Source organism: Melospiza georgiana, chromosome 6 (genome assembly GCF_028018845.1).
Source record: "Melospiza georgiana isolate bMelGeo1 chromosome 6, bMelGeo1.pri, whole genome shotgun sequence".
In the NCBI taxonomy this organism is placed as follows: domain Eukaryota; kingdom Metazoa; phylum Chordata; class Aves; order Passeriformes; family Passerellidae; genus Melospiza; species Melospiza georgiana.
Genome location: NC_080435.1, coordinates 60984257 through 61011493, shown reverse-complemented (window position 1 = coordinate 61011493; position 27237 = coordinate 60984257). Strand labels below are relative to the sequence as shown.

At 40.5% G+C, this 27237-nt stretch overlaps 1 protein-coding gene across 1 annotated transcript; it reads right to left on the bottom strand.

The window, feature by feature from the left end:
• Nucleotides 1-335: 335 nt before the first annotated feature.
• On the bottom strand, nucleotides 336-27199 carry WDHD1 (WD repeat and HMG-box DNA binding protein 1). Its single transcript, XM_058026631.1, has 26 exons — nucleotides 27175-27199; nucleotides 26069-26161; nucleotides 24985-25096; nucleotides 22867-23018; nucleotides 20813-20924; nucleotides 20230-20280; nucleotides 19031-19126; nucleotides 17564-17656; nucleotides 16566-16672; nucleotides 15465-15600; nucleotides 15118-15310; nucleotides 14749-14939; nucleotides 13933-14117; nucleotides 11943-12184; nucleotides 11315-11452; nucleotides 10278-10434; nucleotides 8519-8633; nucleotides 7118-7249; nucleotides 6430-6650; nucleotides 4549-4679; nucleotides 3871-3930; nucleotides 3032-3075; nucleotides 2737-2895; nucleotides 2215-2354; nucleotides 1115-1250; nucleotides 336-548 (listed from the first exon to the last, which is right to left on the bottom strand). The coding sequence occupies exons 2-26, from the start codon at nucleotides 26143-26145 to the stop codon at nucleotides 348-350; spliced, it is 3381 nt and encodes a 1126-aa protein (XP_057882614.1). The 5' UTR covers nucleotides 26146-26161; nucleotides 27175-27199; the 3' UTR covers nucleotides 336-347.
• Between the last annotated feature and the right edge of the window lie 38 nt (nucleotides 27200-27237).

The following is a 27237-nucleotide window of genomic DNA, read 5'->3' as shown; positions in this document are numbered from 1 at the left end:
AAACCACAGGGCAGATTTTGGACATAGTTTACCCTCCCCAGAAGGATTAATGTGATTTGGCAGCCAATATCAGTGGTATGAGGGCACACAGGGTGTACCACAGCCACACAGCTCTGCTCAGGGTGTGCTGCCAGGGAACAGGCCCATGAGCAGGATCTTGTCAAAGACTGGGAGGGCATTCAATATTCCTCTCAAAAATTGATAATAAACCACTTTCTAACAGACTATTTGGAGCCAGGCACTCTTTTTGCCAGTGCTCTTCAAGCATGGCAGCCAACTCCTCAACACAGAGGAATTTCTTCCATGAATTCTTTCAGAACACAGACACTGAGAAGGCACCACTTCATTCAGCTCTGCTTGAAGGCAAAAGCTGACAATCTGTTGTTTGTGGATGGATCTAAAGACTTGGATTTTTTGGATACATTTGTGTCCTCAGATTTCTGCTCCTGGCTCTTCTTCACCTCATCTTCCTCAGCTGGGGGACGTTTCCTCTTTTTGTCTTCTGCTGAGTCATTGACTCTTCCTCCTCTTGCTTTCTCAGTCCACACCTTTGAAGAAAAACAGAAAACTCCAAATTAGGTCCCAAAACTCACCACTTTGTTTTATACACATTGTTAATCTGATTTTAAGGTACTGAAATAATTCCTGTGATGAACTAATAGGGATTAAGTAAGGAACTATTTCTTCACTTTCCTTTTTTCTAACAACATTCTCCTTCACAACTGAACTTCTTTTGAAACTGTATATGAAATTGAAGCTCTAAATTGTCTTTCTGGAGAAATGAGAAACCCAAAAGATTCAACAAGTTAAATGAGAACAAATTGAATCCCCACTGAATTAAGCCTGGCTATGTGACTTTGAACTCATTCCTTTTGTTATTTGTTCATTGATTACATTCCTCTCACAAGCCTCACTTTGGAAAAGCTGCCTTTTGATATTGCTTATAATTCAGTTTATATTTTCATAAATTATAAGTCATAGATCACAGCACAATTCAAAACTGAAATCCATAAAGAGGAATTTCTGGAAAAAAAGTCCTAACTGAACATAACCCAGGGATTCACTGGAGAGAAAAAAAGTATCAAACCCACAGATTTAGAGAATGTTTTCTTACCATCCTTTCCTCTGATGTCAGCATTCTAAATCGACTCATTCCTTCTTTTATTACTTCTGCTTCATTCAGATCAGGATTATCTGTCAAAATGTTTGCTCTGTTCTCCTCTAGCCACATCTGGAAACCTGTCCTTGGTCTAAAGCAAGCACACAAAAACTGTCTGGTTAAGAAGATTATAGGAAAACCACATCCTCCCAAAACAACATCTCTGAGCAGCACCTAAGTGGTATTTTTGCTCTCAGAAGACCTCTCAGGGCAGCAGCCTCCTCTCTCCCATGCAGGATGCTCTCAGAACATGCTGACAAGGCAAGATCAAGTCAATGATTTTTATTAAAACTGTGATATATATATGGAGATTAACATTTTTAGAATGACAAAGCATAATGGTTCTCTTTCTTTCTGACAGGGTCCCATCAAGCTAAAAACAGAGCTCATTCATTTCTCACAGCTCTCCTTGCCACTTGTTGTAGAACATCATCTGTAAAGGTTAACTGAAAGAATGTCAGTCCAAATGAGTAATAATTACCTTCATCTTCCTCGGCTAAATGAAGCCTAAATGAAACATGATTGGAATAATGCAGGTTTCATGAGGATTGGGGTTGTTAGGAAATACATCTGCTTCCCAGGAACATGACAGATGAGAGCCTTAGCTAGGAAGAGATGAGCTCCTCAGGTGACTGAAGATTTTTTTGACCTTCTTTTTAAAAAAATCCCACCAAAATAAAGTTTTTACTTTTTCACATAAGACCCTTAGCTTTGAGATTTTCTTTGTGATTTTGTTTGTGATTTTCTAGAGCTGTTGAAATTTTCACTATTTCCTATGCTTGGGACTGTCACAGCAGCATGGTTTCATTTATCAAAGGTCATTACCAAGGCAAAAATTGTTGCTCAGAGCCCCAAAATTATATTTTGAACCGCTCATTTATTATTCCCTCCCACATTTTTCAAGTGGGTTCACAAATGTGACAACTTGTGAGCCGAACTTTAATCTTCATGTTATATTTCTTTGGCAAGTCCAACATCTTCAGAAATAAAACAGAGTTTGGACTTGCATTTCTATCAAAACTGGAATATGGCACTGAGATGAAAGTGTCTCTCACCTTCTGTTTTCAGTGTTTTCCTGTGCAGTGACTTTGGCTTCCTGGGACTCATTTCCTGCTTTTTCTTCTCTTTCTTCCACTGTTTTTTCCCCAGGATTAGTTGCAGGTGTGCGGGGCTGGAAGAAGGAGGCAGCTGAAGCCTACAGAAATGGAGAATAAGAAAGAAAAAAGTAAAATCCCCTCATTCTCAGACAACATGTAACATGTAGCCTAACAAACCTCAAGCCTTTCCTAAAGACATAATAATCACTTGCATTAATAGAGTATCTAGTCCATCCAATTTCAGCACAGCAGATGTTTACATTATTTCAAATAAAAGCACAAGGCTCACTACAGAAACTAATTTCTAAAATTGATTTTTTTTCCTGCTGTTTTATGTGCTGTCATAGTCTTTGCACTATGCTTTAATGAATTCTGCTATCTAAGCTGCTTTACTCACAGGGTTTCATACGTGATAAAAGCTGGTAAAATTCCATTTTTTATTCTTTCCTCACTGAAATGATGCAAGACTACAAACATTACCTGCTTGGTCTTGGGTTTGGGAGTCAGAGGCTTTATAACTGGAGGGTTCTGCTTGTCTGCAGCTCGACTGCCAGATGAAGATGTTTTCTTTGAGTATTTGGTCATATTGTCCAAAACATTTCCTGAGGGGACCACTGGCTCCTTTTTGCTGGATGACACCTAGCAAAACAAAGAAAATAAGTGTTTTATTTATTTTCTGTCATGTTCCCCTCCAAGGTATCTATTATATTGGAAACTGCAGACAGAATCTGTTGTGGTTTTCAGAGCATCACAATTAAAGCTGCAAAATTCTCACCTTAAATGGATTCACTCGTCCTCTGCTGCTGGATGCAACCAGAGCTGTTTCAGAGGAGAGAAAAAAGAATGTAAAAATGTGTGCACTCACACAAATTCCCAAATCTTTGAGGCAATGTGCACATTTTAGAGGAGTAGAAAGACACTTTAATAACCCTGTGAAGGTTATGCTGTATGTGTTCAGCTATTCTTAGTTATCAGAAATGCCACACAGGACAGGACAGCTTAAAATACAAACCCAGAGGAAGACCCAGTACTTCCTCCACTCCCAAATCCGTTTCCACTCCTATTATTCTTGCTCAAGGGTTGGCAGGTTGCAGGAGGTCACATTCTGCCCCTGCCTGCCCACACTCACAGCTCTAGCTCAGGATTTCTCACTCTGCTTTGCAAGTAATAAATGTGCCTGTGGGTAGTGAAACAAATCCATTGATCACTGTCCTCATTCCTCCCTTGTCCCAAAGAAAGCCTTCATGGCACAGCCAGGCTGGCACTGATTCAGCATTTGGCACAGCTGAGGCAATCAGAACAGTGCTGTGAACACCATTAGGTAGTGAGGACAGGAATAGGGAACCTCTTAAAAACAATCTGTGTGAGCAGGGCAGGCTGGACAGGGCCTGGAGCAGCCTGGGATAGTGGAAGATGTCCCTGCTCATGGCAGGGGGGGAAATAAGTTTTAAGGTCACTTCCAATCTAAGCCCTCCCATGATTCTGTGAATTTACCATTTGACAACACTGTTATGCACTAAATTTAAGTAGTAATGGGAGAATAAAGGATAAAAAACAGGAGCAGATTTGTGAAGAATGACAAAGGTTTTATCCTAGAATGAATTATTTACTCACCAGGCTTTGGAGTATTCACCTCTGCTGAAGTGACACCTTTGGAGAAACCATTTGGCTCTTCTGAAAAAGGAAAGGAGAACATATTTAAATACAATAAAATATGTAGCATAAATTCTTTTTTAAAAAAATCAAACCAAGCTGACAGGTAAGGAAGGATGGGGCTTCAGCAACTTGTCCTAGAGGAAGGTGTCCCTGCCCTTGGCAGCAGGGCTGCAACTGGATGATCTTTAAGGTCCCTTCCCACCCATTCTGTGATTCCATGATTACAGTAAAATTATCAGACAGTACAAACACTTTTACAAAACCATCTGTCACCTCTGCCTTGATTTAGAGCTGCAAATTTATTTCTTAAACCTTAAGCTTATTCCTTAAAGTGTGCTCAAACTACTCATCTATCAATCTACCTCCTGCAAGACTGGAACTGAAATCAAAGTAACTGATTAGGGGGTGAGCCAGTCCTTTAGGAATAAAATCAAGCAACAGGAAAAAATGCCCCAGGGCCCCTCTAATGGATACAAAGCACACACAGCTGTGACACAGCAGATGACACACAGTGAACTTGTTTCTCTGCAGTGACTGCAGGCACAAGCTGGAACATGGAGCCACTTAATTCCTTATTAAGTCTGCAAAAGCTATCTGGATAACTCCCAGTCTATTCAGAGAATATATTTTTCTTACTCTCTTTATGCACTTCTGGGGTTTCCTCTGCTTCCTCACAGGCATCAGTTTCTTCTTCATCTTCCACTTCTTGGTCCTGCTGAACATTCCTGCCTGGCAGCTGCCCCCACTTGGTGGCAGAGCTGCTGGAACTAAAGGAAGGAATTCAGCACAAAGGAAATGGTCACCAAGGCAGAAGGAAAACTGAAACAACAGATAGCAAGCTCACTTACCTAATTTAGGCAATAAGGACAATAACATTTGGCATTTATGTGCATTATACCTTGATTAAACTGTGATGATTAAAGATTCATTGACCACTCCATAACTTTACTGCCAGAACACTTTGCAACAAATATAAATGCAAATATTAAAGATCTTCTCTAATCTCCATGTAAACACATATACCTCCAGTATTATCAATTACTTTTTCTGCATCCATGAATATACACACAGTATATTAATATACACTGTATATATGTATTTTATTATATATCCATTATATATATAATATATACATATATACATATATATATGTATGTATATATATATAATCTATATAATGGATATATAATATCCATTATATACATATATATACACATATATATATGTATGTATATATATATAATATATATATATAATGGATATATAATTTCATACTGAGGGCATCAAGTTTGAACATTTAATCCAATTATTCTCTAAATTCCCAAAATAGTAGGATGTATAATTCTTGCATTTTCCTCCTAAAATTTGCCAATTACCAAAATCTGTATAATATAAACAAAAGGCCCATTTCTTTCAATCAAAACAATCAGTATTAGATTATTCTGGCACTAAGAACAACATAATGTTTGTGATGGATTTGAGCCCTCAGAGTGGTTGAAGTTGCAGACATGTGATTAAAGCTTCCACACAGGATCCAGAACAAGCCAGAATATTTAGAAATTAGTTTTGACTGTGCAGTTTAACACAGAAGAACAAGGGAAAGGCTACAGATAAGTTCAGGGACTTATCACTTCCTTTTGCTTAAATAAGTCTCAAACTTCATATACAAAATTGCTATAGGAAGACATTGCTTTCAACAATATTACATAAATGAATATAAATATATGTTATTATTATTATTATTATTATGAATTTAAATATGTTTAAAAGTAACCCCATAACAATTAAAAAAAAAAAACACCAAGACACAAACACACACCTTTTGCCTCATCACATTATACAAAGCAGATACAGGTAGGAGAGGAAAGATTGATAGCACAAAGAGGAAAAAAATGCAAAGCCAACCTGTAATATGTTCCATAGGTTTGAAGAGCTGGGATTAGTTAGGAGGGAATAAGACTAAATAAAATTAATTGAGATGGGATATTAGAAAAAAGGGATGGGTGGAGAAAGATAGGATTTTAAAACAGGTGTGGAATGAATCGAGATTGAGAGATTGAGACAAAGAGGGGAAAAAAATAGGTGGGAGTTAATCAAAGGTAGGGAAATGTGGGAAGAGAAAATTCCAGTCAGAGCAACTTAGCACTGAGCCTGCTTTGGCTCTCAGGCTGCTGGACACAGCACACAGGAAGTGAGGAGTGCAGACATTTCCCTTTGTGCTGTCCCATTTCCTGGGACTAATGAACAAACAAAACACCAGCAAGGATGTGTCATGCCACAAGTATCATTTCCAAGCAGAGCAACTCGAGCTGTCACTTCACCCACAAATACCCTGCAAACTGTGGGCCACAGGAAGTTCAGGGACTTAGCCCACAAATACCCTGCAAACTGTGGGCCACAGAAAGTTCAGGGAGTTAGCCCACAAATACCCTGCAAACTGTGGGCTACAGAAATGCATCAAAACCTTAACAGAGCAGCAAAACCATCCCAGTTTTTAGCCACGGAAATTTGCCTTACCCAGCGCTCGAGCGCTTTCGGAAATCCTCTTCCTCCTCCTCCTCCTCCTGCTGTGCTGCTTCCAGCTCTGAGGCTTTTTCCACAGCCACCTCACTGAGGAGCTGGGCCAGGTTGAGCCTGCGGGAGCGGGAGGCGTATTTGATGGCCAGATTGAGCACGCTGTGGGTCATGAGCCCAGCCAGCTCCACACAGCGCGACTCGCGCTCCAGCTTACAGGAGAGCTGCAAGAGAGGGAGCCCGGGGAGTCACACACCTCAATCCCACACTCCCTCAAGACTCCAGGAGTAGCACATCATGGTCTTGGTGGAGTGAATGAATAAAGACAAGACACCAATAATCACGAGCTACAGATCAAAGAAAAAGCTTTGTTATTTCTTTCTTCCCCCACCCTTCACACTGCAGCCCACCATTTATCAGACTGAACCAGCTGGTTGCCAATCACCAGCCAGACTCCTAAGAAGAAGAATCACATCAGCATTTACATCAGATGCCATCTACAAATAAATTATAGAACCATAAAATGGTTTGGGTTGAAAGGGAGCTTAAATCTCATCTCATTCCACCCCCCTGCCATGAGCAGGGATACCTTCCACACCAGGTTGCTCCAAGCCCTGTCCAACCTGGCCCTCAGCACCTCCAGTCTCAGGAATAAATCTTAGGGATTCTTCCTATATGTATTTGTACTTACAGCAAACAGCTTCATTAGAAGTTCCTGCTGTTCTTTCACTGCCTGATTTTTAGCATTTTCATCAAATTCATATCCATTTTTTGACAAGTAATCCATGTAGCCATGAAACAAAACAGAACGCCAGTACTGCTCCTGAAAAAAAGGGAGAAGGATGAGTGTTGGGATTCAGAGGGGAAAAACATCCCATAATATAATGTCTAATAATTTACAATGGATTTTATCCACTTATTCTGAAACATTCCTTTCCTCTGATAATGAGGGTGAGGGGCAGAGAATTCTCCTTCAAGTCAATGCTACCAGGGAAAAGATGGAGAACAACCACACTTACACAAACTGATCCAAACAGTTGCCATGTATTTTGAATTCCATTTATATTACAGGCTTGCAACAGAATGAAAGCTACATGTTCACCAATGTACTATCAGGATAGACAATTCTAGAACAAATTATTTTATCTGCTGTCCTACAGCAAGCTGGAAGTGTTCCAGAATAACTCAGTAAACTTAGGAGTTTACCTGAGAGACACAAATAAAAACTATAATGCAAGTATGGCTATTAGACCAGGCTAGCCTTGTTCAAAATAATTATAAACTTATTCAAAAGCAGTATGTTTTCATCAGATGTATTAGAATAACTTTTCTTTACCCACACAGATTCCCTCAAGCCAAATCAACAGTTTCTGGCATTCTCATCCCATTATTTTGGGTAGAGGGAGGAATGGCAAACTATCAGATAAAGAACAAAACACTTAACCAAATGAAGGAGAATTCATTAAAAATGTCAGGGTGTTTACTGTTGAAAATTTTTATCTACACTTCTATCAAAGAGAATAAATTTTAAATAGCATTCAACTCTTCAAAGGCTGAGGTTAGAATTTTATGTTCATTTCTCTTTGGTTCATCACAAGTTTGAAATCCTTAAACCAATAAAAAATGAAGGATAAAATCACTTCTTTTTCTAGAAGTGGTCTACAAGCACATCTTGCTCCAACCAGCCTCTAAATAAGCCAAGCCAGAAGATCTGTGTTTTCAGTGATTATGAATATGTATACTTAGTACATCTTTCAGAAATTTTGTTATGATTAAAATAGTAAAACCCAGACATAATCAAGGGCATCTTGACTGGGATCCCCAAATCTGGTATCACAACCCACTAAAAAAACCAAGAGTGAGAAAGACTTCAGTGGTCAGAAACAGATCATGTATAAATGCAACATTGCATCAGCTCTGCCAGTTTCATTTTGTGCTCTTCTAGGAACAGTTGTGAACCAAACCAGAGAACACTGAACCCAAATAACCTCCTGGCCACGTGTGTTACTCAGGGTTTGCACTGCTCCTCTTGTATCACCCCCACTCCAGGGACACCTGAGCTCCCAGCTGTGGACTCCCCACCATTCCATACCTCCATCTGTCCCTTCTCTGTTTCCACTTGACAATAAGGGAGTTTGAAAGGCAGGATTGCTACAGCAGGTCGTGGCAGGGTGGGAGGGAAGCGAGCTCCTTTACAGGGGATACACCTGGGCACAGAAACAAAACACAGCCACACTCACCACAGGCTCCACACCCAAACCAGGTCTCCCAAGCAGCAAGAAACTTCAAGAGGATGTGTACTTTGGAAAGTAGCAATTAAATGACTGGTTTAAATACAGCAATGTGTAAGATTGCATGAAAAAGGGTAATCTTTACATGGCAAGCAAGAAAAGTGTTCAAAACCAGCCAGGCACACGCTGCTCTTGTTCACACCTTAAACTCCAAATGTGGCACATAACACATTCTGATCTTGATCTCACAGAATGTTTGATTTAACAGCTGCTACAAAGAGTAAATGCAATATATTAAAATCAGAAACCACTGAGCAACTGAAGGGACAGACTTATTGCTTTATTATATTTAAAGGAGTAATTTCTGGTAACAATCACTTAAGCAGACCATTGACTGGGGAAGAGCTGTGTTTCCTGCAGCACCAATGCAGCATTGACAAAAACATCTGGGTTTCTAAGCTGCTGTTCCAGAGACTTAAAAAAAAAAAAAGAACAGGAAGCATCAGTGTTCTGGCTATCTCTTAATTAAGGCATGTGGTGTTTCTACAACAACCCTCCCCCTCCTTATCTTCATTATGCTGCTGGCTTTGAGTAAAATGTTCTTAACAATTCAGAGAGCAGCACCCTCTTTCTTGGAATAGAAGGAAAAACTCAACATGAGAGACTCACAGTTGATCATCTTATCAATGTGATGTGACCTGCACATTTTTGGTGGCAAACATAATGATTTGGAGGGAGAAACAGGCAGGAAAGTGACATTTTAATATCAAATTATTTCCCTTATTCCAAAAAAGCATTGTATTATGAAGAATGCCACATAAGTTTTATTAAAATTCAGTCTCCCACCAAACTCTAAAATTGTCTGTATATAGTAAAGTAAGAGAGTCTAAATTTCAGTAAAATATGTGAGCTGATGGATTCTGCCCTGGTAGGAAAAGGACACAGACCACTGAATAAAAACTGCTACAAACAAAGCTTAGCAACAAAATGTCCAGCACACATGTCACACTAAATAGAAACAATTATTTAGACACGCCAGTATAATATTTTATAAAGAAATGGTTAGCTTTCAGCTGAATATTTGAGCAATTTTACATCCAAAATGGCTCTTCAAGGCCACAGTTTAAATATTAAAGTAACAACAGACAGCTCTGATTTATCTATGTCTGATGATGTAGATGAGTTATAGGATTGGATTCTTTTCAAAGTCAAAAAAGGGGAAAACAAAGAGGGGGACAAAGATACCAAGAACCCCAAAAACTTGGGAAAAAAAAGAAAAAAACAACCAAAACCATCAAAAGGAGAAGTAGATGTCTAACAGCCACCATAACTTCAGACAGTTTCTCTAGCAAAATGCAGTTTTATGAATGTGTCAATAAAGTGCACACACACCTGTGAGCCAATTAATCAGTCACAAATTACAAAACTCTAATGAGTTACTCAAAGCCAGTTTATAAAGAATCCTCCATGCAGAATTCCACTTGGGGAGTTACCATTTGCTGTGAATATTTACCAGGCACCTGTTCCAGCACCAGCTGAAGTTTGCAGCTTTGTAAAAAGGGATTGAAAAAGATTCTCTAGGATTGAAAACCAAGACAAACAAAGCATGAATTATCTAACCTGAGCTGCTGGGGATTTTCATGGATGCCAACGACCCAGTAATGATCATATTTCCCCTTGCAATGCTCTCTGGTGTTGCACACTGGAACCCAGGTGTTGCCAAGCCCTCGGTTCAGCATCCGCACGATTCCCTCGGAATCCACGTAACAAGGGGTTCCTGTTTGGGACAAATGAGAGAATTTCCTCTGACAGGCAGCAAATTACAGCCCAGCCAGGTTTGGAGTGGTGGGTACAGCTGGGAAACGATGGTTTACACATTTCAGATAGATACCCTCTCTCCCAAAAGCAGCAGAAATCCGTTTGGCAAAGGCGGTTTCCTTGGAGAGATGCGCCACCTTCTGTCAGCCAGCACCACTGCTCCAAATTTAAACATTTTATGGAGAAATCGAATTTATTTATACTGCTTGGGCAGATTCCCAAAGGAAATCAGCTATTATACAATTATTTTTTTATGTTTATTATAAAAGGTCCTACCAAGCTACCAACTTTAAGGGGTTGGGGTGCTCTTATGGTGTAATAACAGTTTATTTCTTTTGGCTGAGCAGGAAAAGCAATCAGGAGAACAAGTTCTGATAATATTTGAATGGGAAAATATTAAAGACTTCTGATAAATATATTGAAAGAATATAAAAATAGAATTTTTTTTTGTTGAGGAGATTGGAAGAAAAAGTCCAATTCCTAAGATCTGCATTATTGAAAGGTTATTAATTAGCCAAACTTTTCCATAAAATAGCAGGATGGTTTGGGTTGGGAGGGATGTTAAAAACCATCTTGTTCCACCCTCTGCCTTGGGCAGAGACACCTTCCCCCATCCCAGGCTGCTCCAAGCCCTGTCCAGCCTGGCCTTGGAAACTTCCAGGGATCCAGGGGCAGCCACAGCTGTGCCAGGGTTTCACCACCCCCCCAGGGAAGAATTCCTTCCCAAAATCCCTCTGGCAGTTTGAATTCATTCCTCCTTGTCCAGTCCAAAGTCCCTCTCCAGCTTTCCTGCAGTCCCCCCAGCAGTGTCAGTATCTCTCTCATGCAGGTGTTCATACCTTCTGCAGAGAATCCAACCCACACCAAATAGGATTTCCTTGTCAGAGAAAGAGGGTCTCCATGCAAAATCTGTCTTTTCTTCATTCCTAGCTCCATCAGCTGTACCCCAAGGCACTGGTCCCCATCAAACCCAGTACCTAGGAGGAAGTTGTTCAATGATTGTGTTAGAAAACAGAAGAATTGACTAAATTAGTTTTGAATCAAAAATTAATTCTAATGCAGTGTTACCCGTGGATATCCCTGTCAGACACACAAGTATTTGATATTTTGGACACACAAGATGTGCATAACAACAAATTCCTTAATTTCCTGTAGTAATTCCTTCTGGTACATCTGAAATCCAAATTTAATGTATTAATTTCATTGTTGCAAAATTCTCCCCTTCCCCACAGTTTAATCCCAGCATCCCAATATCAAACACAGGCTCTGCTGTCAGAAGTCACAGGTCTGTGGGTGTGATGGATGTGCTTGTAAAAGGACAAAAGAAGAGGAAAAGGACAAACACCATGAAGAAAAGAAGAAGAAAACACTCTGGTGATTACAAACAAATTAACCAGTATGTGAAGCTGTGAGAGGCGAGGATTGAAAACAATCCCAGTTCAAAAAAAGACAAAAGGGAGAAATTACCTCTGTGATAAACAAGCATCAGCTGCTCTCCATGTCCTGCCATGGACACCACTGGGCCTGGGAGAGTGAAGATCTCCTTCTGGACTCCTCCAACTGTGAACACACGGACCAGGAGGGCACTGGTGGCACAGGCAGCCCAGCCCTGACCCAGACAGATGGCCTCAATCTCTTCATCCTTTGGCATATCCACTGTCCACTCCTTGTTGGCATCCCAGGAGCCAAAGTGGATGCAGTGCAGCTTGCTAAGGCAGAGACAAAGAACCAACAAACATCTCAACATGAAGTAAATACAATATCTGAAAATACACCAGTAAAATAAATTTTTGTCAGAGATCTCTGATGGAACTACAGGTGGCACTACAAATTTCAAGTGGCCATTTGCAAAGGTGTTGCTCTTATTACTCAAAAACTGAAGAGGCAGCTTGACCAGCACTGTAGATTTAAAGTCTCTAAAGCCTGAAGCAGAAAGAGTTGAAAGGCCTGAGAGATTTTTTTAGATGGAAGCAGCTAAATGTCCTCCTTGGCACCCTGAATGTCAGCCCTCATTAGAAGTCAGTAATGCTATTTTTCAAAGGGAAAAAATATTAGAAACTTCAGTTCTTAATAATTGTAAACTGCCTATGACCAATCCACAGACATGGTGCCTTTTGAGAGGTTACCCATTTCCACTGAGGAAAACACTGACACTGAAAACACTGACACTTTCAAAATCAGACAACCAACATATAACAATTAATACTTTTAAAGGATGCTTTTCAACTTACCACAAGGCTCTATGTGTGAAAATAATAAGAAAGATCTTTCTTCAAGATATTTCCACAGAAACCAACAATAAAATACTGTTGAAATTGTTCTTAAATGCAAGAACAGAGTTTAGCTGGCCCAGCTGCTTAAATCTTTCTGTGGTTTTCATAAACTAGTCTTCTTCACACTTGAAATTCTTATGGGTATCTCCAAACATCTCCTTAGCAACAGTGTGAAAAGAAATAGCTGAACCCTTATGATTGATCTTTGGTCTGAGCAGACTGAAAAATTGTTGTTCATTTCCTTTGAGCCTGCACTATGTACTTTCCAGTATGCATACATTTGGAAAAGGAATTAAGAAGAAAATCTTAAGAAACAATTTACATTTTTCAATACTCTTGAAGTCTCCAGTAGGTGGAAGCTAAAATTCCATTGAGAGTGGTCCCATTGTCTCAGGTTTAGCTGGGTGTGTGTTCAATTCCCATCTGTCAGAGGTGGAGCAGTTATCTCTGTCCATGGGGCAGTTTTTTCTTTATCTCTCCCACAGCCAACCCTCCCTCCAGGAGATCTCTGCTGTCCATGGGCACTGAGTGTCCCTGCAGGGCTGATCCAATCCCAGCATCCCATGGGGAGATGCTCCGCCCAGGGGAGGAGCCAAGCATTCCTACCAGGATCCAATCTGAGGGTTGGGACACCAGGACAGCCTTTCCACTGCATTGCCAGAGGGAGCCCAGGCCCATCTGCAGCAGCCCTGGAGCTGCAGAGGAAAACTCCCCCCTTGTGCAGGATCCCTGCTGCAGCAGAGCCACAGCTGGCACTGCAGGAGGGCTGAGCCCCCATGGCATGGGGCTGGGACACCCCCTGACACACAGGGGACAGGGCATGGTCTGACTCTATCAGTGTATTTTTTGTTTGTTTTTGGTTTTTTGCTTATTTGTTTGTAATATTGCATTTGAATTTTTAGTTATCCTAGTAAAGAACTGTTATTCCTATTCCCATATCTTCACCTAATTTCAAAATTATAACAACTCAGAGGGAGGGGGTTTGCATTTTCCATTTCAAGGAAGGCTCCTGTCTTCCTCAGTAGACACCTGTCTTTTCAAACCAAGACACCCATAAATAAAAAGCATGCTCAAAACCCAGAAAGCTCAGAACTTATATAAGCCGATACCAAAAGCCGAAATACTTGAAACAAGTTAAAAGCAGCTCCCTATTATGGGTTGTGCAAAGCAAGGCCATGACTTACCTTGCAAGCTCCTCTGTGCTCTCACAGGCCAGCAGGATGGCTTCAGTGGAGAGGTCAGCCATGGTGTGGCCCAGGGAGTTGGGCAGGTGAGTGGCATGGTGCACAGAGGTGTCGTGGAACTCGATGTCTATGGCGTTGTCCTGCTCGTCGTTGTAGCAGCGAATGATTCCGACCGAATTCCACACCTGGCAGAAGGAACCACACACACCCAAAAAACCCCATCAAATCAAATGCCCTAAATCCAGCAGGTCTACTGCCCTAATCCAGCCCGTTGTAATTATTTTATCTGGAACCAGAGTGGGTGGCAGGCTGGAGAAAGATTGGAGACCTGTGAAATCAGGACTTGTGGTTCCTAAAACAGCTGAATTAGGCAGAAAGTAGTTTTACTCTCACTGCATAGCCATCTTTCTCCTTACCAAATTAAGTGTAAAGAACTTGCAGATAGAAAGAAATAGTGAATGATTAACATACAAGTCTTAACAGCACAAAATTATCCACAGTTCTGACTTAAAACTAATTTTTTCCCTGTTCTACTCAATTTGCTAGAATTGAGTAGCACAGGTACAAACTGCATAGCTTGATTTTATCTCAAAGCAAAGTATTTATTTCTAAAGCAACTGAAATGTAAACCAAAATATTATGGAGTCCTTGCATGAAAACAAAGCTACTTTCCATTATTTAGCTTCACACTGTAAAGTATTAAAAAAATATTGGATTAGATTAAAAAGTGACACGAAATGGACAATATTAAATACAAAATTAGCATTTTAAATCTAAATAACCAGCATTTAAATCTAAATAATCACACAGATTTACCATGAATCGATGCATCAGATGCACAGGAGTGGAGCCAGACTGGAAGGGCTTTTGCCTGGGGGTTGGCATTGGCCCATCATAAAAAGGCTGCTGTGCAGATGATGGTGGCAAAGCTGAAAAGCCACCAGGCTGATCATCACCATCATCCTCCTTCTCAAGAAGACTGGAACTAGCTTTTATCAACCCAATATCTAGAAGTAAAAAAAAAAATAATAATAATCTCACACACAGTATGATGACAGAATATAGGTTAAAAAACTTTAAAACAGTCAAGATTTCTCTGGAAAAACAAAGCAGAATATATCTGAGTGGAGGATGCTAAAAGATCATCCCAGTAAAAGAGCTCTGGAAAATCAGTTCATTGTGTACCTAGTGAGTTATCATCATCATCATCAATTACTGCCCGTCTCACGTGGCCTGGGGGCTGCATAAGGTCATCAGCATCATCCTCATGATCTCCAGTTTTTGGGGAAGAAGGTGGCTCAATCACATCCCCATTTAAATAATCATCATCATCTCCATCAAACAGATCATTGTAGTCTTTGGCCACTGCACTGGCAACCTACGAGCAGATCAGCCATCAGCACAGAACTTCCTTTGGAATGCAACTCAAGAAATAAATTAACACACAAGAGGGAACTTGTAAAGCACAAAACAAAGTGTTCCACATAACCTAAATAATGATATTAATTCAAGAAGTCATTGGCACTGAGCACCTTGTCATTTGGCTTCTCTACATCACCAATATTTTCCAACAGCCCCAGATTTCCTTCATTGTCTGTGTAAGCAATTTGCTTATATTTAGGGTGCCATGCCAGTCCACAAATTGAGTATTTTTTCTCATGCTTCATCCTAAAAAGAATATGAAAATAATGGATTTTAGTAAGCTCCTCAGGGCAGAACCTTCCCCTCCAAGAGTTATTGCAAAAAGAGGTAATTTTTATTTAGTACAAGAAAGTGATATTACACATAATAAGATCATTAATAGGCCAACTTCAGAGTAAACAGTTGCTATAAAAATAGAGCAAGTCTTCCTTTTCTATGAATAAAATAATTTAAGGTTTAAAAATCAATCAGAATCATATTCTTAAAACAACAGCTTCCTGATACACATTTAGAAGACAAAAGAACTCCTCAGCACTCATTTATTCCAGAACCACCCAGTTATAGAAACAATATTATTTGTTTCTCTTGAAAAAACTGATAAATGAATCCTCTATCTTTTCCACCCTTTATGCTTACAAAAATCATCCCATTAATTATTTACATCATCTGTCAATAATTCTTAACATAGGGATTGCAGTTACAATCATGTTTCTTACACAGAATATTCAGATAATTCTCTTCTTCTCTACCTCATTTAATAACACCTTTGATTTTAATTGGGGGGGTATTTAGGGTTCTTTAAGAGCTTTAATTAAGCAAATTGCATTTGCCAGTCTATCCTTTTTGGCCTACAGGTGAGGATGGCTGACTGACTGAGCTGTGTTTCCCTTTCCCTCTGGAAAACTTGTTACTGGGGCCTGGGATGAGAGGAAAATTTGTTTCCATCAAAGCTATCCTTTAATCAATCATCAGTTTCAAAAATAATAACAGATATACACAGAATGAAAGATTCTGGGATTTGAACAAAATCCACACTCAAGTCCCTTCCCTAAGGTGCCTGACAGGTTAAAGCAGAAAACCCTGAAAATCTCAGAGTTTTTCAGGAGGCAGACTTCTACATTTGAACAAAAAAAGTTGCACAGAAAAGACCATAAAATTCTATTCTGAGAAAAAGAGAAGAATTTGGGGATTTATGGAACAACACTGAATACCTCTCTATGCACTGCTGGGTTTCCACATTCCACACCACTAAATTCCCATCCACACTTCCAGCTGCCAGGAACTGCCCACAAGGAGACCAGACCACAACATTCAAGGGCTAAGGAAAAAATAAAACAAATTATAATAAAAAGTAACCAATGCATGCACAGCATTCCTATTCAGGAGCTTAAAACAGACAGATATTCTGGAATAAAAATATTAATAATCATCTTTAGCAGAGTATATTCAGCCTCCTGTATGCGGGATGGGGTTAAGCAACTCTTTTTCTTTAAAAATTATTATAAAAATGGTTGCTTTAAAAAATCACTCTTTAAGATAGCATACATATTTTTGTTTCAGAATATGCATCTTCTGTCATTAAACAGTGCCATGAGGCCAAACAAAACCCAGTTCTAGACATGCAGAAAAAAGCAGAGTTTATTTTGCAAACTCAGCACTAAACATTGCTTTATTTATTTTGAACTTCATGCAGTCCCACAAATTAAAATCCAAGGCTGTGTGTTCTGCATCTTAATAACACTAGGAGGTGATTATCTTCAACCCAAAAATTCCCAAGTACACAGTGAGGCCAAAAGAAAGAAGATGGCACAGTCAGGTCTACTAAATTTCAGCTCAATAAAATAGAAAGTGAGCAAGTGACATCTCTGCTCCATACAGAAATAATACTCCTGACATTTTCTCTAAAAAGCTCTGTATTTAGAGCAATTTGTGGAAACAGATGTTCTTCAGCTGCAGTGGGTGAGTCACCAGGAGACTTCAGAGACCTGGTGGGTTACTAAAAATGAAGGAGGGGAATCACATGGAGGTGTTTGACACCACTCAGCATCTCTGCCCTGTTTTCCAACAGAAAGCAGAAATTAAACAGAAAATGTGAACAATAATTACCAAGAGAAGGGGGCCAGGGAAGGGAGAGGTACTGTGCAGAATTTCTTGCAGAATAACATTTAAATTGCAGAGTATTTAACAAGCCCCTGGTTTCTGCACCTACCTGTGTGATGGTGGCATCTGACAGATCAAATTGACTATCCCAGGTCTCTCTTCTGAACAGTGTAACAACTTTATCTACAGGAACTGCCAGCAGCTGCTCAAAGGAAAAATATTACACCATTTAGAACAAGTTACCTGTCAAACAGAACACTCAAGCAGCACATTTCCCTCATTCAGGAGCCTCACAGATGTGACTGCCTCAGGATTTAACAGCTCTCTAACATCCCAACCATGCCAACTGAGAGAGCAAGCTGAAGTAATTTAAATTACAAGGTTCTTTAATGCTTTCCACAGGCAACAGAGCAAAACATGCCTGTTTTTACTGTAATCTTAATTTCCTTCTGGCAGAAAACTGCACCATAAGGTTATGGGTTCTTATTTATCAAAATATGACACACACACACACATAGTTTTCAATGCCCTGAGCACAAGGCTTAGGTGATTCTTTATCCTCCCTCCCCAAACTCCTTTTGATCAGGTTACAATTTCTCAATAAATCTGATTTGAATAGCTGATTCCTGAACCAGCTCATTTCCCTTTCCATAAAACTACATTGATTTTACTGGCTGGTTATTTCTTTAGAATCTGTTTTTGTTAGGATTCCAACAATTTGCTTTGTAAGAGAAGCAAGACAACTGCTTACATTTTGAATACATGTGTGTGTGAAGAATTAAAAAATGCCAAGTATTTGGTTTTATGCAATATGGATATTGAAACAATTTGTACTGAGGGTGACATTCACTCTTCCATGGAAAATTGCAACTTAACACTGTCATAGCAGCCAGGGATTTTGAAGAATCATGGAAAAGCCCTCTAAGGTAATCAAGTCAAACCATTAACCTGACAGTGTCATCTTCACCACTAACCCATGTCCCCAAGTGCCACATCCACACAGCTTTTAAACCCCTCCAGGGATGGGGACTCCACCACTGCCCTGGGCAGCTGGGCCATGTCTGACAACCCTTTTGGTGAGGAAATTTTCCCTAATATCCAACGTAAACCTGCCCTGATGCAAACTGAGACCATTTCCTCTTGTCCTGATGTTTGTGACCTGGGAGAAGACACCAACCCCACCTGGCTGCAACTTTGATCTTCAGGTGAAAAGAAAGGGAGGAACTTACTGAGGAAATATTTACTGACTAGAGCAAAATTGACTCCAAGCAGAGGAGGACAGGACTGCTTTGATGCTCTGTTGTGCACAATTTGATTACTTCCCTCGTGTACAATGTTCCTTCCTATTCAAGCACAGCAAGACTGTTCAATGCTGGTTAGGGCTGACAGCTGAACTCCTGCCAAACTCAGTCTGGAGCTTAAAGAAGGAGCCATTTCCAGCTTTTTATGTTTCCTAGAAGGGAACTTCACCCCAAATATTCTCCTGACTCTCAGGAGGTGCAATTTGGGCTTGCCCAGACTGAATTCTACCAGAGGCAAAAGAAGGATTAAGATGTGATAAAAGAATGTCACTTACCTTGCCAGTGCCAGGTTGCCAGGCAAGCCTGCAGATTGATTTAGCATTTATCACATCATTACATTTCTGCAGCAGCAGCCAGCTTGTCGTGCATGTCTGAAAACAAAATTTTTAAAAATAAGCTTTTTAGCTCAGCAAAAATCTGCTGGTTAGGACAAATTCTTAAAGGATTTGGGTGGAGAAAAAAAAACAACAAAAGGAAGAAATATATCTGAACTGAAATAATCTCTTTCATAAAAATACAGTAGTACATACTGCCTTAAAAATAATTTGTCAATGTAGCCCTGAAACTATTTTAATGACAATAAAACTACTTGTAACAGAAATAAGATCACAGAACATGTATTTTTAACCAAGTACAGAACAAATGAGCCCATCTATTATTAGGTTATAGAGAAATCTGGCCAAAATGCATTTGTCAAACCCAGATCAACTGCAGCAAGGTGACACAGCACAGCCTGAATATGGTCCCAGCTGCAGAAAGAATGAATGGCTGTAATCTTAAATCCCAGAACAGATTCATGCATCAAACTGCCCAACCCTGGAACATTCTCAATGTAATTTCCCCAGAAGGAAAGCCACTGTCAGTCTGGAACGTGAGATTTCACACAACTATGCTTGTGTCATAAAAAAGGAGCAAGCCACAAGTGTGGGGGGGATATTTTCAACTGCACTTACAGGAATAATTCCACAGGGATTCTTATTCCAGTCAGTGGTATTTAGCAAAACTGACTCCATACCCATATGCAGAACTGCCTTATTAAAGCCTTCACCTGAAATTCTCAAGTTCCTTAGAGTTCTAAGAGCAGAGGCTAAATGTGCTTACTACAGTTAATAAATTGTTTATTATAATCAAAATTCCTCAGTGCTGAAATTCTGAAATGAGGACTCTGATGTCAGTTGCTATCCTCATTTTGTCCTTGGCACTTACAGTGTTGGCCAATTAGGAGAGATGAACAGAAGGAATCAGGGATTTCACAGGCAGGAAGAACAAAACACAGCTACCCAGGCAACATTTCATAATCAGGTTTTGGAATTTCTCCCAGAAGCAGAGAGAAGTATTCTGTGAAGTGTAGCTAGATTTCATCCCCAAAAGGAAAATCCTACTCCAGGAGGGTTATTTCAGTCCAGCTCTTCTTGCTGTCTGTGAAATCCTGGATTGCTTAGGAAAGATTTCACGTGGAAAGGGCAGCCTTTACCTGATCTGCAATGCTCCAGACTCTGACAGAACCATCACAGCTCGCCGAGGCCTCGGTGAGAGAATGGAGTAAACAAATTAATAATTAAAGACATGGAGAAATTAATGCTGCAGAATTGAAAAATCCCTACAACCAATGCCACACACACAGGATACACAGGCAGTTTTAAGAAAACCTGCCTGTTTAAACCACTTTAAGATTTAAAAATTTCCAATGCTGTCATCTTGGAGCTGTACTCAGCTCCAAACTGCTGTAATTACAAACCCTCATACTTCAAGTGAGCTATCTATTTGCAAAAGAGGCTCAAAATTAATATTACATATCTTTAGTGAGGCACCTTTGCTCCTCTAAATTAGATTCCAGAAGAACACAGACAGTAACTGATTAGTAAAGCAAAGACTGAGTTCTCCTGGGAGGAAACAAGTTGTGACAGACTCCACCACCAGCAAGGTCAGATGAAATGAAATTGTCTCATCTGCACAGCCACTGGTTGGATTTTTTGGTAAAAAAAATCTAATTTTTTTCTCCCCCCAAGGAAAATGAGATTCAAAGCAGAAAGCAAATAAGAAAAGTTTATTTTTACCAGGTAAACATTCTTGGGGTCAAAAGAAAGGCTTAACACAGGAGCATCGTGTCCTCGAAATGTTTTCTGCTTGCTGCTATCAGTCACCTCCACAACTTTGATCATAAAGTCACTGCAGATAACAATGACATAAAATTGTTAATATTGCTATTAACAATGACAAACTATGGTTTTATGGCAATAAAAATAGGCATTAAGCATCTTTTGGGGAAACTACAGCTCTCAACAATATATGATGTAATGGAAAATGAGAATCTTGAGGATTGTTACAACAGAACTCAGGCCAGACTGGTTTTAGCAGAAAATTATTTTTGTTCATGTCAAAATCCATAAAATATGGTTGTTTTTTGAAAAAGATATTATGGCCACACAGACCATATATCTCTTCAATATAATATTCTACATGATCTAATAAAAATCTCTGCTCAGATATCAGAGAGCTGATGATTTAATAAGAACTATCTACTGAGTGGGACCAATATTCATTAATATAATTATTTGGCCAAGAGGCTTTTAAAAATAAGATGGTGGAAGTAGTTTATTTTGTGTGACAGGATTTTTAAGACTATTTAGTGCATCAGATACAACAGAAGAATTTTAACAATTTCCTTCCTTCTTCCAAAATTGCAGCCAATGCTGCAGTTTAACTCACAATATCAATCCTAACTCCTAAGACAAAGAGCTCCTGTGATAAACTGTGATAAACTTCCAGTACCACTCCCTCAGAAACTTCATTGCAATACCCTCAGAAATTTCATTTTAAGACCTAATTCTATAGGGTTAACCATTACTTTTAACCTTTTTCATGTAGCTCATGAGAACTTTGGCAGCCAGTTGGACGTTAAATTTATATACAACTGAAGTTTGAGGATTTCATGTAAAAATGGAGAAATCTGGGACAAATAAAAGCAATTCTTGTCAGTTGCACTCCCACACTTCATGGCTTTCACCATTCTCCTTTAGGGTTACACAAAGACCTCACTGAGGGGTGGCCTGACAGTCTTGTGAGCTCTTTTTCCTGAAAACGTGGGAGCCCCAGCCAGGCTGCAGGAGTTCTGGGGGGTTATAAAAGTTTTAGAAACAGCAAAGAGTTTGCTGTCTGCCTAATCTCTCTAATCAAAGCTGGATCCTGGGGCAGAGCTGTTCTCTCAGAAACAAGCACTGGCAGAGGGCCCAAAGCCATGATCCCTGTCAGATTTGGAGATTACACTGGTTACTGCCCAGCCTCCCAGTTCTGCTGGAGCTGCTGCCAGAGTTCACAGTCCAGCACGTTCATCCAAAATGCTTTTCTGGTTCAATTCACACTTAGAGGAGTCAGGAAGCAGATCCCTGCCATCTCCCCTGTGGAGCAAAATTCCAGAAGAGAGGCAAGCAGGCAGTTTGAATTAGCTATGACTGCCCAAAGAGTTCACCAAATCCAATTAAGAACCACCTGAGCCTTAAATACACAAAAAACCCTCAAAAAACCCATTGCCTGTTGGCTATTTTGCTTCCTCTGTTAAAGCACTAGAGTATATTCTGCAAAAGCACACATGCTGCCCTAAGAAAATAACTAAACTACATATTAAATTCCCCTCAGGCAAGTCTTGAAAGTGTCATCTGTTATCATTTGGCAGATCAGTGATGCTTATGCCAGAGAAATGACTCAAAGCTCTCACACAAATCAGAGCCAATCTAACTTTTAGATGTGCACATTCATCTGCAGCCCCATGATCCTGAGCAGTGGGGACATCATCCTCAGCTCCCAGTGACAAAACCACCCCTGAGAGGGGACATCCAGAAAGGTGAACACTTGAGCTGAAAACACTCAAGGCTCCTAAAGAAAAGAAATTATTTCACAACACCAGGCTCCCATATAAAACTACTTGGTGGATCAAGTATCTCCCAGAGCATTGTTTCCTAAACTCCTCTTCATTCCTTTCTTCCCCTCCACCCCCTTGAAGGCATTTTCCAGCCCTCAGAGGTTTGCGGGTTCTTGACCTCGTTGGTAACAACCAGCCTGTGAGGAAATTTCCAGATTCTGAAGGGCAGCAGAGCTTTTGCTCACACATTACCTGGAGCCAGCAGCAACTTTGGTGCCATCAGGACTAAAGGTGACGTGGTTGGCAGGCATGGTGAAACGAGTGAGGATCCCATCTGGAGCTCCCTCAGGAAATGTGTGGATCTGGACAGTGTTGTTGGAGACTGCAGTGATCAGCCTTCCATTCTGACAACAAAATCAGCCACAAAATCTGTCACTTAAAACATATTTATGCCACAGAGACAAAAATCCCGCTCTGATGTCCCAAATATTTTGTCCAATTATTCATTTATTTATTAATTTCATTCATTTATTCATTCATTCATTTATCCATTTCAAAAAGGTCTGATAGTAAAAGTAGTACAGGAAATACTCTTTAACTTATATTTTTTCCACCCAAAAATATAGACAACCATAGTAACTTTAATAATTTAACACTTTAACCAAACTAACTTGCATGATATTTAGATCTGCTGCAGCATCAGGAGAGGGCACCCTTGGACTGGAATTCTCAGTTAAATTCCACCAGGGAAAGATGAGAAGTTCATCAGCTATAGCTCAGTTCTTTGCAGAAAACAGAAGGCAGATGTTTAACCCAGACTTTAAAAACTGCAAAATAAAATTGTTATCCCATTCTTGGAAAATAATATCTGTTTGAGTGACAATACTATTCCTCAGTTGTACACAGCAGTAAAACTTTAAAATAAATGTAAAGAAATTCTATATTTTCTTTTTTATTGTGTGTCTTTTTTTTTGGGGGGGTGGGGGGCAGTATTGTGGTTGGGGTTTTTTGTTAAGGTATATAAAATTATAGTAAAAAATCCTGAAGGTAAAGGAAACAGAAGTCAGTAGTGAATAACCAAAAAAAAAAAAATTAGATTTATTACCTAGATTACAACATCTCAAAACAGTCCCTCGTTGCATTTCATTAATGATGGGTAGTTTTTGAAAAAGGATTGCCTGACATTTAAGTCTCCCACTGCTTAAAAATAAAAGATCCCTCAAAGAAAAGCACCTTTTTCAATTTTTTCCAGGATTTTTCCTCATCTATTCTTTAACAGATTTAGCAATTTCTGGCTCTGCCACTTATTTGCTAAGAGAACCCATTCAAGTCACCTCACTTGGTCTGTGAAACAACAATTAATGTGGTGGAAATCTACAGCAAAATACCCTAAAAATCAATGATGAAAATAGATTTTACAGGTATATGAAGTATGTTAAAAAGGACATAAGAAAAAGGACTCCATTAAGGCAGTAATTCTGAATAAGACTTCACATTATAATTCTTATAATGCAATACAAATATGTTAATACTCATTTACTTCCTCTGTCATACTCCTCTACAAAATCACAAGTAGTTGAAAAATTATCTTAAATTTTCTCTTTATCACTGCCAGGTTAAATACACAATATTTGTAGAACTGATGCATACTTCTAGAAGTTTTCTCTTCTAAAATTGCCACAAAGACAACATTTTAGACCCACTATGATTAATGCAATATAAAAAAATTGAACATGAAGGAAAAAATGTGACAATTCTCAAGCTAAATACATGAACATGCATAGTAAAAATAATTATTTTCTATTATATAAATCTTCTCACTTCAGGGACACGGGGTCAGAGGCATCTTTAGGCCAAACAACAATTTTGAGAGCAAAACATCAACCAATTATTAAAAAAAAAAGTGTTACCAAACCATTACTCACTTTGTGAAAGCAAGTTTTGATTAATACAGATTATAATTCCTTGGACTTTAACACAGGCCCACATAAAACAACCTCTTGGCTTTCTTCCTAATACTTGATGATCACATCCTATGCTGGGAAAATTCTTGCAACTCACATGGTGAGAAAACACTGAAACAGCTTAAAAAGTTCACTGAATAATTAGCTTAATCTGCTGGGTTTGTTTCTCAGAAAGGAGATCAAAGTCAGAAATTAATATAACTGAATGTGAAGGAAGAGGAGGGGAAAAAAGCATTACAGAAGTTTAATGTAAGTTATAATTCCTCTACAACTGTGTATGGGGTAGAATGAATTGTCAGAGGTAATTCCTGTTTATGGTTACCCACAGAGGCAGCATCCCCGAGCTGGCACATCCAGAATCTGGAGGAAGATGCACAACTGTGAGCAGCTGTGTTAACAACCCTACCTTTAGAGCACAAGAGTAGGCCTTTTCTCCCACATTAATGGACTTTGGATCATCATCATCCAGGTTTTCCCAAATCCTAACATCTCCATCACTGCCACAAGTCACAATGCAGCTGTGGAAAGACACAGAATTTGTTAACATCCAGGAATCTGCATCCTTTTTGAAGCATTTGGTTGGAATGCCAAACGAGGCTTTTTGTGGTTTCAAGGGATTGTTACCAGACCATCTCTTATGAACTGTCTTTGCAATGATAATGAACTTAAGAAAGGAATAAAATAATATGTACTATAACCAGTATATAAGGTGGATATCCTGAGTTTGTTTTGAGAGGGCTTGGGTTTTTTTTTAGCTCACTTTTTAGTCTATAAAAAGGTATTACTAAATATATAGTTTGTATTTTAATACTAAATATATAGTTTTTATTTATACATTCAAGAACTACCACAAGGAAGAGATCAAAATATAGCAATCCCAATATTGCTTTCCTTCAACTATATTTTTAATTTCTTAGTGCATACATAAACGTATTTACTCCCACACTACACTGATTTCTGCTAAAATCTATGAAGTCACTCTCATAAAATGTGCACATAGAGTTTTAAAATATATAATACTTACTATATATATATATACACATGGGGATATATATATATATGCTTATATTTAAGTTATAAATCAATCACTTCTAAAATCAGAGCACCTAAATATGTCACACAGCCAGTTCTCAGCACAGGCAAAACCCAAAGGATTTCTTGAACCATGCCAGGCCATAAATCCATCCCAGTGTATCACACAGCAGTGGCTGATATAGAAATCATTCAGATCAGAATCATTCAGATTGAAAAAGCCCTCTAAGATCATCCAGTCCAACCACTCCCCCAGCACTGCCAAGGTCACCAATCCGTGTCCCCAAGTGCCACATCCACACAGCTTTTCAATCCCCCCAGGGATGGGCACTCCACCACTGCCCTGGGCAGCTGTGCCAATGGCTGACCACTCTTTTAGAGAGGAATTTTTTCCTAACACCAAACTGCTGGGAAAGCGTGAGACAGGAACAAGCCCAGGCCTCTCTTGGCTCTGTTACCTGCCGGTGTCATCGAAGCAGACATCGGTGTGTCCCTCGGTGTGGCCGTACCGCATTGGCTTCTGCTTTGATGGCATCTCTGCTCCCACCTGTCTGCTCATGGACAGGAAAAAAGAAGAGAAATAACATCAATTAAAGGGAAACAATTGGGGAAGAGCATCAGATGGGGGGACAAAATGAGAGCTGCTGGGACACCCACCTGCAGGGATGGGGACATGGGCTGGGAACACCAAGGGGATGGGGACACAGGGTGGCAGATGGGGACACTGTGGGGATGAGGACATGGGAATGGGGATATCCTGGGAGGGGAGCAGGGGACACTGCAGGGATGGTGACATCGCAGGGATGGGGGCACGGGAATGGGAGATGAAGACACACTGATGAGGTGATGGGGACAGGAGATGGGGACACTGTAGGGATGATGGGGATGTAGGATGATAGGGACACTGACATCGTGGTGATGGGGACAGGGGGTTAGGGGGAGCCACAAGGATGGGGGCATCGGGAAATAGACTTGGGGATAGGAGATGGGGACATTGGATATTGCGGGGATGAGGGACACGCTGATGAGGTCACGGGGTGGGAGATGGGGACACTGTAGGGAGGGTGACATTTCAGGGATGGGGATATCGCAGGGATAGGAGATGGGGACACCGCGGGGATGGGGACACAGGGACAGGGGGTGTGAGGATGGGGACACCGCAGAGATGGGGACACAGGGACAGGGGGTGTGAGGATGGGGACACTGCGGGGATGGGGACACAGGGACAGGGGGTGTGAGGATGGGGACACCGCGGGGATGGGGACACAGGGACAGGGGGTGTGAGGATGGGGACACTGCGGGGATGGGGACACAGGGATACGGGGTGTGAGCATGGGGACACCGCGGGGACGCGGGCCCGGGTTACCGAGGCCCGGAGGGGCCTGGCACGCCGGGGCCTCTCCCTCGGCCGTCCCAGGGCAGGCCGGACAAGCCGCCCGCCGGAGCCCGGCAGGGACCCCCGTTCCCCGCGGCTGCCCCCGCTCCGGAAAGGTCCCGCAGGGTCCCGGTGGGGCCGCAGCCGCCATCCCTCCCTCTCCCTGTCCCTGTCCCTCCCGCCGCTCACCGCGGGCCCCGCCGCCCGTTCGAGCCTTCCCGCGCCCGCCGCCGCCGCTCCGCCCTCGCTGGG